At 42.2% G+C, this 12,424-nt stretch overlaps 1 protein-coding gene across 2 annotated transcripts in view; it reads right to left on the bottom strand.

Moving 5' to 3' along the window:
- LOC142495635 (tetraspanin-15-like) overlaps positions 1–12,424 on the bottom strand; it is a 126,566-nt gene that overhangs the window by 48,958 nt on the left and 65,184 nt on the right. For both annotated transcript variants that reach the window (XM_075601360.1, XM_075601359.1), the window contains exon 3: positions 1,806–1,880. In XM_075601360.1, the coding sequence (XP_075457475.1) occupies positions 1,806–1,880 (75 nt within the window). The remainder of the gene's footprint in view (positions 1–1,805; positions 1,881–12,424) is intronic.

Here is a 12,424-nt window from a genome sequence, read left to right as displayed (position 1 = left end):
TGTTGTATGATTCTTGTTAGAAAGAGGTCCAGAGAGATGTGTTTAAAAATGATTTAATTCGGGCACAGTATCTCTACTTTCAGTATAATATAACCATTTCTTGGAAAGAATTAAGATATTGAGATTTTAACACCTTCACTACAAGAGGGGCATCAACTGCTCCTCTCCTAACTGCTCCTATACAGTAACTCCTCTCCTAACCGCTCCCTGTAACTTCTCCCCTAACGTCTCCTATAACCACTCCCTGTGACTCCTCCCCTAACTGCTCCTATAACCTCTCCCCTAACCGCTTCCTATAACTTCTCCCCCAAACGTCTCCTATAACCACTCCCTATGACTCCTCCACAAAGGGCTCCTATAACTCCTCCCCTAACCTCTCCTTAGAACTAATACCCTAATTGCTCCTATAACCTCTCCCTATAACTTCTCCCCATACCTCCTCTTCTATCTGCTCCTATAACATATCCCTATACATCCTCTAACTTTTCCCTACACCTCCTACCTAGTTTCTCCAATAACTAGCACATACACCACTTGCTGACGGGAGTGTGACGCAGGCCTCATTCAGACAATGACATTAAGAGACGCAGCATGACATTGGTTCTCTTGGCATCAGCGTAACAGCAGTGTGAGGATCTCCCTGCGCATTACCTCATGTTTCCTATTTACAGGACAAGTCCCGGTGATGCTGTGTGAACGGCAGCCTGATGATTCATACGCACTATTAACGAAAGGGCAATTCACCCCTCAGGTCCCATTAAAATACAGCTCTGCAGTGAATACAACCTTTACAGAATGTAACCCCATCCGCAGCCCTAAGGACCTACAACACATTGTAAACAGCTCTGAAACACAATAGTGCCGACCCCAAGTACAATCAGTATCTCAATGATATACTATATAATAAAAATAATATATACATGATATATATACACACACACACACACACACACACACACACACACACACACACACACACACACACACACACACCGTCCATTTATTTCTTCAAGGGAAAGACAAGGGAAAGGAGCAGCTAATCAGAAAAAACCTTGCTCGCTGGGCACTGATGCTGCAGTTTATATTCAAATACAAGCTGCTTTTTGATTGGTTGATAACTGTAGCTACACATCAGCAAGGCCCCAAAGTGGTATAGATGCTTGTGGTACCCTTGATGGGGTTGCCATGGTAATAACCTCAGAGGGGAGTATGCAGAGGGGGCAAATTAACAAAATGTTTCAAGCTACAGACTAGTCATTTTTTAATATCAAAAATACAAAAATATAGGTTTCTGAAGAAACACAGCATATAAAAAAAAGCATTACTGTTCTTCTTTAATAACATTGCAGACAGCAATTTAAAATGTTATTGCATATTGTACTGCCTTCACGTTTTCATGTTAAAAAACGAGTCAACGAAATATACCATTAGGAACTGACACCTTCAATATCCCACAATATAGTGAAAGCTGTCACATTTTATGTAAAAGTTTACGTCCTCCTTATTTCTCTATCCTTATCTTTAGTACGACTGGGTGAGCTAGATCAATTTGATTGATACCCCCTATTCAGAAGTCTCGTTAAAAAGAAAAAAAAATGTTTAATTTCTAAAGAAACGGTCAAATGTTTGCTTCAAGTCCGATTACATTGAACTAGGACAATGCTATTGTTAAGTTATTTACAGTACAGTATGGTGTGGTTGACCAGCCAAGAGGGATTGAACGTGTAGGTGTAGTATATTAGATGGGACTGGTGCTTTAACACCAATGCAATTTACTTTTCTCCAACATAAAGTCAGCCACTTACCGAGTTTTCCCACAACAGTTCAATGATGATCAGTAGGATCTCAATGACGAAGATAATCAGCAGCACCCAGAAGAACTGAGATCAAAATAAATAAATAGATGTGTCAGAGCACAGAGAGCACAATGGCATTTATTAACCGAAGACATAAATGTAATGTCAGTTACGTTAACCCCAAATATGCAAATCCCACTTAGTGCCAGCAATGCCCTAGAGCAGCAATTCCCAACAGGGGGTTGTGAGGTGTCTCCAAGGGGTTTGTCCCCCCAAGAATCTGTAATGGCGGACCGTAGGTAGTATAGTGAGAGCCTGACCCCAAAACGGCACCGGAGCGACGGTGGTATTTTTACAGCAGGAGCTTCCAAAGTCTCTCGCCACAGTGCTTTTCATAGTAGGAAATAAGATTTATTAGTTACAGTTTTGCTGAACAAATATATTCTTGCAGGAGGTAAACAATTTAAAAAAGGATTGTGAATCACTGCACTGGAGTCTATACCATTAAGGGTTTGTGTCAAACCCTCACATTACAATAGTGCATATCTGCCCCTGTCATGCACTGTTTCTCTCCTTGCCTTTACTCCTTGCTTCCTTCCCTCTGTTAGGCTCCTATCCAATATGTTGTGAATGAATCGGTCTTCCCATTGGCTGGTTTTAGCTCAGTTCCATTGAATGGAATGGACATGTTCTGGAGGATCAGGAACACGACTTTGCAGCGTATTGAATACATTCCGTAGGCCAAGAGTTACTAAACGGTAATGCAGACTTTCAGGCAGAGCGCAATGACCTTGCAATATGCACAATGCCAAACCACCAGATCTGCTAATGTTACATATGAAAATGAATTAACTTCTTGAGGGACCCACAGACTATAATGACTGTAATACCAATGTTCCAGGTGACTGTGAAATAGGAAGTGTGTGCATCCCTCCTACAGCTGTTCTGTTCAAAACACTTTGTAGTGACTTACAGCCCTCAGGCCAAATGCACTGCAGGAATATTTCAGATAATCCAGGCCACGGGAAGCCTGCGATGTGCAACATTTTACAGCAAAAGATTGTCAATTTATCATACGTGACTGAAACTGGCAGGATATGGCTAGCAAGCATTTGCTTCATGTTTATTTTAATAAGACATGGCGGTAATACTACAGTATGTGTTCGCTGAGGCGTCCGCTCAGTCTGTTTTTGAAAATAACCACTGAAGTCAATGGGGATTTTCAGTGTACAACTGTTTGAATAACCACTTTCCCGGAAAACATGTAATTTACCCCAAAGTGTGCAGCTACTGTACGAACATAACAACAAAAAAATAGACTACAAACACCGCCCTGGCAGCTAATGCTTCAATGCTTATTGCAGCAGGTTCATTTTGATGAAAAAAGGATAAACTGCCCCTAATAGGCTCGGGGGCAGCCCTGCGTAGTGACGTCATGACATCACTAGCATTATATGACGGCGGGATGTGGCAATGCGACGCTAGAGGAGGGGGCCGCTCAGGAAAAGGTAAGTGAAGTGCGTAACAAAGATGTTTATGGTCAATAAAAAACAACTGATGTGACCTTACAGAGGGAATATAAAAAAGAGCTTAACATGAACGGCATATGACGTCCATCTCCAAGTTCTCAAAAACGTCTCTGTCACGCTCGTCTGCAGATCATCCGGCAGGTGTCGTCACGGTAGTTGAAATGACGGCTTTACCCAGAGTTCTTGGGAGGACTAGCACTTCTCACGATCGAAACAAATGCAGCACAGCACCACTCCTACTCGTTTCGTGGCAGTATCCAGTGTCAGGGAGTTGACACATATACACACACAGATACTAGGCAGCCCTCTAAACTTGAAATAAATGCCATGTTCAGCCATGTGTTAAAAAGTAAGTAATAAATTAATAAATACATATGTACTCAAAATCGTAACCGTGACAGACATCTTGGGAAAAACTGGATGAAAGAAGCAGGTATATATACAAACTGTGCATTAAAAGTCCATCGAAATGACCAACGTTTTCGCCCACGCAGTAAGCCCTGATGAATGTTCTTGCTAGTGACCTCTGCCATTCTTTTAACCTATCCCATGGTGAGGGGTGGGAATAATACACCCCAGACTATTAAAATGCCATTGTGTCATAATTAAAATGCAATCAAATCAGCTGCCTTGAAAGGATAACAGTGCATCAGCAAACTTCACACTCTATCACTGTCATTGATTGCTCATTCTTTTGGGTATTAACCGATCAAAGAATAGAAACAACCTTTCTGTATGTAAATCTCTTATGACTTGCAAAAGATCCTCATCAAAATCATGCTCCAGAATTGGTATTAACCTCTGTGCTTATAGAAAATAACTAGAAATGTAACGTTGATGTCGGTTTCCCTCCACTGTACCGATGATAAATTAGGTCATTAAACTTAGTGAACTAAACATATTTTCTTTGGATAACAGATTTGGTTAACTCTTTTTAGCCAAGATTGATATATTATGCAGAGAAATTCAATTGCAAGTTTATGAGCAGTGAATAGTGTGGTCCTCCTTATGATAAAAATTAACTCATACTGTAGAAGCAACATGTTTAAGGGGTTCAATTTGGGCGATTTATACCTTTCTTAAAAAGAACAACTAAAAATATTTGCAAAGTTGGTTTGTACACATGCTTAATAAAAAGAGATATGCCCTTCTTTAGCTCCTCCCCTTTTGTACGACATCACAATGTGCTGAGCAACATGTGTCATCATACCCTTCCACCAGCAGAATTACTCTGTTTTCTGTCAGGGAATGGGGAGGTGGAAACAAATTACTCTTTCATTCAGTTGTTTTGAGTCTCACAGAAAAGATATGTAGCCCGCCCAGCCAGAGGGGTATGGTGGACACCGGTCAGCCCGCATGGGGTGATTAGTAGATTATACATGCTTCTTTGGCTAGGCCAGTATTTCTCTCAGGGCAGATGTTACAATGCTATTGAGTCCTTGGGCAGGGCAGCGAGTGAGAGAGGATTTGGAACAAAAAGGGAACCAGTGACTTTAACAAAAATAAAGCTCGTTATTACATAAATCTTCCACAAACAAAAAGCGCCATCATAAACAAAAAATAGCAGCATTAATTCATAATAAAGACAATATCAGCAAACCAAAAATAAACTTCACCCACAAAGGGCCACCTGGGTCCGGTGACTTCCACTTGAAGGTGAGGGCACTGAAACTGGTAAGGACAAGGGTACTAACACTCAGGGTTGAGACTTGGGTCAAGGTTTAATCCTATCGGTTGAGACCAAGGCTCTATCTGCAGTGAACCACTGGTCTCTAAAGAAGGTCTCCTAGATGTCTTATCTTCCAGCTGTCTAGCTAGCCAGCTGGTCATGTCCTAAGCCGCTTAATGACGCACAATTTTACCAGTCGGTTCACTGAAGCTTTTCCCTGGGTCTAAACCTAAGACCTGACCTTCTTACTCCCCCTGATTACAGGTGTTACAAACTATTTCTAACTCTCTCTCTCTATATATAGTCACTCCCACCAACTATGGAAAAACCCCTAAGCGACCATACAGATAATTACTCTTTTCCTGAATTCAATTAACCATCTAACAGAAAAGGGTGTTATAGTTTACAATATTTAAATAGTTAGTACATTGTACAAAATATATACACATATTCTCCACATTAGATTTCAATAACCTTATTAACCTCAACAACATATAGTATTCAAATAGCAGGCCATATAACTTGTGGTACTTCAGAAATCAGTAATCTCCCAAAGGGACTCAATTATCCAACAAAAAGAAAAACAAAGTGTTGATTGTGGGTGCAACAGTTACAAAACAGTCATGTACATAAAGAAATTAAGTAAAGATTGTAAAAAAAAAAAAAAAAGAATAATAAAGACAACAACACAGTATTTAGTTACTATGGAATCAATAAAAGTATCTTTTGAAAATGCTTATACATGTCTGGATTTTATATTTAAAAAAAAGGGTTTAATTACCTAATCAACATTATTGCAATTAATTCAATTTGGTGCTGGGATGGACTGCCCTTTTGAGATAGAATGAAACCGTTTCTATGGGCATTATGTGAAAAGATTTCAGATGGAGAGTATTAGAGATCAGCAATCCAGTCATATTTGTAACTAGACCACATCTAATCAACATTAATAGAGTACAGAGAACATCGGTGACAAAAATAACTATTTTACAAAAGCTTAATAAAGCTGCTGTCTGGCTTCTATTCTTGTTGAATGTCACAGTCTGGAGCAGAGATGACCACGTATTCAGGACTGGCATTTTAATAAAGCATTCCTCTTAAAACCAAGAATTGGTGGAGGATTTCACTCTGCTGAATTTTAATAAGTTTATAGTTAAGAATAAAGCCCCCACCATGTGTAATAGTGTGTTACTTGTTTGGATAGAAACACAATTGAGACTATGATAGTTGTGTTATTTTAGTTACAATTATTGTATAGAACAAATATACAGCTAAACCCCGTTATAGCGCGGTCCTCAGGGGCCACCCGATCCGACTGCGCTAGAACCGGGGTCGCGCTAATTTTTTTTAAAAATGGCCGCCGCGCGCCTGATCAGGAGGGAGGGAGTGAGGAGGGAAGGAAGGAAGAGGTGGCCGGAAGCCCTACACGTCCCCTAGCAACGGCGAGTCCAGCCGCAACCTGCTCCTTACCTCCCACCACCGGCATCCATTTCCTCCCCCCCAGACCCCCACACCTACCGGCCCTCCGCGGCATAGCCCACGCGGCCCTCCGAGTCCCAGCCTGCTTCTCACTCACCCCCCCTCCTCCCGACACCCCCTCCCGACACCCCCTCACTCCTCCCGACACCCCCCCTCCTCCTGATGCCAGCTCCGCTCCAATCTCAGCAGCCGACATGAAAGGTAGGCAGGGGGAGTGGGAGGTGTGGTGTAGTGTGCTGTGAGTGCTGTGAGAGTGTGTTGTGAGTGCTGTGAGAGTGTGCTGTGAGTGCTGTGTGCTGTGAGAGCTGTGTGCTGTGAGAGTGTGCTGTGAGTGCTGAGTGCTGTGAGAGTGTGCTGTGAGTGCTGTGTGCTGTGAGTGTGCTGTGAGTGCTGTATGCTGTGAGAGTGTGCTGTGAGAGCTGAGTGCTGTGAGAGTGTGCTGTGTGTGCTGTGGGTGCTGTGTGAGAGTGTGTAGTGAGAGTGTGTGCTGTGAGCAGTGTGCAGTGTGCAGTGTGTGCAGTGAGTGTGTGTGCAGTGAGAGTGTGTGCAGTGAGAGTGCGTGCAGTGAGTGTGTGTGCAGTGAGTGTGTGCAGTGAGAGTGTGTGCAGCGAGTGTGTGCAGTGAGAGTGTGTGCAGCGTGCAGTGTGCAGTCAGAGTGTGTGCAGTGTGCAGTGTGCAATGAGTGCTGGGAGTGTGTGCAGTGTGGTGTGTGGTGTGTGGTGTGTGCAGTGTGCAGTGAGTGTGTGTGCAGTGAGTGTGTGCAGTGAGAGCGTGTGCAGTGAGTGTGTGCAGTGAGAGTGTGTGCTGGGAGTGTGTGCAGTGTGCTTTGAGCAGTGTGCAGTGAGTGTGTGCAGTGAGTGTGTGCAGTGAGAGTGTGCAGTGAGAGTGTGTGCTGGGAGTGTGTGCAGTGTGCTGTGAGCAGTGTGCAGTGAGTGCTGGGAGTGTGTGTAGTGAGTGCTGCAAGTGTGTGCAGTGTGCTGTGAGCAGTGTGCTGTGAGCAGTGTGCAGTGAGAGTGTGTGCAGTGAGAGTGTGTGCAGTGAGTGTGTGCTGGGAGTGTGTGCAGTGTGCAGTGAGAGTGTGCAGTGAGAGTGTGTGCAGTGAGAGTGTGCAAAAAAAATTAAAACATTTTTTTTTTAAACGGGAGCCACGTGAAAACCGCGTTATAACCGATTTCGCGTTATAACGGGTCGCGCTATAACGGGGTTTACCTGTATTTAGTCACAGTATGTATACAAGAGTGCGTAATTCATTTCTTGAATGTCTGAAGCGAAAGATAAGCATGTCTACTAAGCATGTTATTCCATAAGACACCTTTTTTAAAGTGTCTTATGGAGCGGGAGGAAATCCAAGCTGGTTTTTCTTCTTCATTTTTTTAAATACAGGAATGAAGCAGGGGGTCTCTGAACCAGATTCATTTCAGCTCCTAGGACCCCATGCCTCCGGAGATACTTAAATCTAAAAGGATGCCTTGAGGACTACGTGTCAAAAAAAATGCCTACCTTTGGCTTTGCGAATAAGCAGATTGAGGAAGATTGGGTTAAAGTGCTTGATTAATGTTCAACAAAACTAATGCAACTTATTATCCAACAAAAGATCCATGATAAAGTGATTTTTGGAATAGAGATCAAGTCTTTTCAAAATAAATTGAAACCTTTTGAGACCATGGAAGAATTTATTAACTAGGCAAAACAGAAACTAGGTTTCAATGATCAGTGCTTCCAGATTCTTGAACACAAAATAACAGTCTCTTTGCTGATGAAAAAAGCATCCACTTGCTTGAGAGGAAACAATACATTCAAGGCATCTTGGAGTCTGGCTATTTGTGAAAGTATAATGCTCAAAATACGGGAAAGGTGTATGAATAATGCCCTTAGTTGATAGTACAAACGGTGACTGTTGTTAAACAGCACTGTCTGATTCTATTCCTAGATGGACCACGACCAGAGCTGTTGATATATAGTCCAGAAATGTTCATCCCACTGTATATGAACTATGATATGGTGAGGAAATAAGATGTACTCACAATATGATGCTGCTAGTTCCTCGTTCGTGCCTCACGCTGTACCGGTAAAGGTGAAGGATCCAGGAGTATGGGAAAAACAGAGCACAGCTGCAAAAATCGAAGGGTTATAATACTGGAGCTAAATTAAAAATCTTCTAATAAATAAGTGACAACATGGCAAGATGTAGTAAGCAAGCAACTCTAACGCATTTCACACATAATTCAGCGCTTCATCAGCGTTTAGCTCCAGTATTGTAGCCCTTTGATTTTTGCAGCTGTGCTCCGTTTTTTCCATACTCCTGGATCCTTCGAACAATTTATTAAAAATGACAAGACTCTTCTTCAAAATATAGAGACAATTGAAAAAATTATTAAAAAAAAAAAAACATTTGAGTGAGACCGCCTTGACTACACCAACGGACAAATATTCTGTTGGCAGAAGCCGCCTTCTGCGAGAGATGCATCAAATTATCGAACCTCAATTTTTTTTTCCAATTCTACCAAAAGATGGGATCATACTACACCAAGTAAATCCATACTTAAAACTAGACATATGGAGACATCTAATTTCAATTCAGATATCTCTGACCCTGATTCACGGTCATATTTTCTTTCTCCTTTGATCACTCCAGTCATGGGAGAGATAGGAGATCAGAGACGACTAGTATACCTAGACAATCTACCTCTACTTCCTATGCTAAACATTCAAGATCTTCACCTCAGTTTTTTTCTCAAACAGGGTCAACAAACCAGAACAAGAAGATCCAAGAAGAAACAGGGATCAGCGGGTAAGATCAAAGAGGAAGAAATATGCTTAAATAATCTACCCGACAATGTGGTTAATCTTTCCCAGAGGGATTTAACATTAGATCAACTATCACTACTTAACAAGGGTCTGAGTTTCGCTCCACAACAGGACTTTCAGCTTTTTCAAATAATTATTGATTTACAAAAATTGACTCAAAAATTATTCTTAAAAAAAAATAATTCTCTCTTAAGAGGGGTACGGAAATTTCAGAATCCTCGGCTGGAGAGTTACAGGAGGGAGACAGAACATCCATCTACAGATACAATGGAATCGGACACTGATATTTCATAATTTCCCTTCAATTTTCGAGATCAATGTGCTTTATCCGATATGAATGATCTTTTAGAAGAATAGGATATAGCAATTAATACATTTACACAACCCTTATTCGGCCATCGGGATTCGGAGTTAGGACGGAAATTGATCTTCTGCCCTAATTCCAATAGAGGACCATTTATTACGAATTTTGAGAGACTAATGGAACGGGACTTGAGAATTTTGGCTACTGGCTTTTCTTATTCCAAAAGAATTTCTAGCAATCTTATTTTTTCAGAAATCCAACAAATAAACAAATTAAAGAATAACCGTGGTTTAGTTATCAAAAATGCTGATAAGGGGGGTGCTCTTGTTATTCAGTCGACCACGCAATATCAGTGAGAGGCACTCAGACAGCTTAAAGACACAAGTTTTTATCTACATTTAAAAGGTAATTGTGACAAGGTAAAGTCAGGTACTGATTATTATGCCTGGCAAACATATATCTGAGTCCTGCATCCAGCACTCAGAAGGGTAACCCAGGAGAAAAGCTGGGCAATCAGGAAGTAAGCAGAAACCTGACAACCAGGATGATGAGATATAAGGAAGTCGTTGCTGGTAATCAGGTGGCTGTCTCAGAGCTATCCTAGACAAGCTGCTATGCAGATGGATTCACAACTATATCTCTAAAATCACAGTAAGAACAGTTCATATTGTTTTCTGACTGTTTGATATATGTTAACGGTTTGGTAAATGGATTAGACCGCCAGCCTGATAGATAGGCATGCAGTGTTAGTAAGTTCTCCCAATGTGGAGCAGGATTTATTTTGCCATGTTTTGTTTATACCTTAAAGGGACAGTGTGCGCCACATTTTTAGTTATGCTGTGGAGAAATAAAGCCACTCAAGATTTGCTTTAATCTGAAACTACACGTGTGGACTATTGCCTGACCTCGGCTACAAGCCGTCCTGCCACATTAATCCTACCTCTAAGTATTTGAAGGAACTTTATGAGCTCATTGATTTGGGAAAAATCTTGTGTGTGTTGAACACGAGGGAATGTGAATTTTTGAGCTGTCCACATCTCATGATTCCGGTATTCCACCATCTCCCAAAGATCCATAAATCATTGGTCGATCCTCCTGGTCGGCCAAGTGTAGCGAGTATTGGATCTTTGGGGGATGGTTGATTGCGGTATGTGGACAGCTTTCTACAACCATTGGTCTTTGGTTTACCCTCTGTGACATAGTCCAAAGATGTTAGGCAGCTTTCTGCCCCGTTTTAGGTCAGAAAGTGCAGGAATAGTTCAAAAGGATCCATTCCACAGCTTCACATTTACTCAGGCTGGTGGATGGAAAATCCAGACCACAGTTTACAATGTGTCAAGTTCTCCCTCACCTGCTCTCCTAATCACTAGAACAGGTATTTAGAGCAGAGAGGTTTGTTTTTCAGTCTCTCTTCTTAGAGCCTGGGGGCTGGGGGTGTCGCTGCTCCCCTGCATCCAGTTCGGGGAGGACGCCCCCTTCAAGTATCACAGTACCAGAGGATTTGCCTGGACACTTGGGACCGAGTTCCCACCACGAACAGATAAGACAAACAAATGTATATTGCTGTATCTAAAAGACTGTATGCTGTATCTAGTGACCCTAAATGAGAGGGCATTGTTTTAAGCTGGGGAACCAGGTTAGTTGGCCCAGCAGCAGTTAGAGAGGCTGATTCTGCTGTGTAGTTAGATCCCTGAATGGGATAGGATTTTGTTTATATGATTTGGTTTTTTTGTTTCTTCAAGTAACAGTGTGGGAAATACTATAACACTGATATGAGTAAACCGCTGAATGTTAATAGCTGAGTGCCTCCTGCCTACACATGTTAAAGCTGCAGTCCCTTACTGGGATGAAAATAAAGCAGGCAGAAGCCTGAGTTAAGCAACGTAATACTTTGTATGATCCTGTTTTTGTATAATTAACCCTAGAAGACTGTGTCGGGAAGATCCCAGACAGACGTCAGCGCTGCAAAAGAGGGGCGTTTGTCACATATGGTGGAGAATGTGGGTCGACACTAAAAGGTCTGTGGGTTTGCAAATAAATGCAGGGGTTTAAAATGGCCGCCCAGCCGAAGTAAAAGTACAGATGCTATGAGTGAAGTCTGTCCCAATGCGTATAACCAGTTGTGCTTACATCATACCTAGAGAATGTGCGAAATGTGGATGCAATAGCACCCAGAGGTCAGAAGATTGAAAGGTACTGAACTCAAGCGGAAGAAAAAATATATATAATAATTTGGTTTTCTGAAGAAAGTGAATTTTCAGCTAGCAAGTGCTGTGTGTAAAGTCTGCCCCGTCGGGTGTGGGGAAAAAAAAAACAGCCAAATGTTTGTTCTGTAATCTATGTAACCATACAAAACAGTGTCCCTTCAGGCCATACTATGATCACGACCCAGGCAGAGCCACACCCACAGATGAAAGCTGCAGAAGTGACAAGCGTCCGGAGCGCCGGACCCCAAATTCTCCAAATTAAACCGTGGCAGCAAATGACTATGTCCCTACACCAGATCCAAGATGAGCTACAGCCCAGAGCGCCTGGTGCAATCGTCCCAGGAATGACGACGCGCCTAGAGATGACAAAGGCTACTGCTACCACCATAGGCAGAGAGCCGAGCGAATCAAAGAAAACAAGAACTGACTGGAAACTATGCTATGAGATGTCCCAGAAAGATGTGCAAAGCTTCATTACAGAGTTAGAAGTTTCTCGGCAAGAGGCTCGCGCGCTTAAAGTAGAGCTGGAACTCTCACGCCATGAGGTCTACGCTCGCAGCACAGAGCTGTGTACATTGAAGGAAACATATGAGAATACCCTGAGTAATTTAGAGACTGTAAAGAGAGAGAAC

This window comes from Ascaphus truei, chromosome 5 (assembly GCF_040206685.1).
Source record: "Ascaphus truei isolate aAscTru1 chromosome 5, aAscTru1.hap1, whole genome shotgun sequence".
NCBI classification, from domain to species: Eukaryota; Metazoa; Chordata; class Amphibia; order Anura; family Ascaphidae; genus Ascaphus; species Ascaphus truei.
Note: the sequence above shows the minus strand (reverse complement) of the source record. Positions and strands in the feature narration are given on the sequence as shown.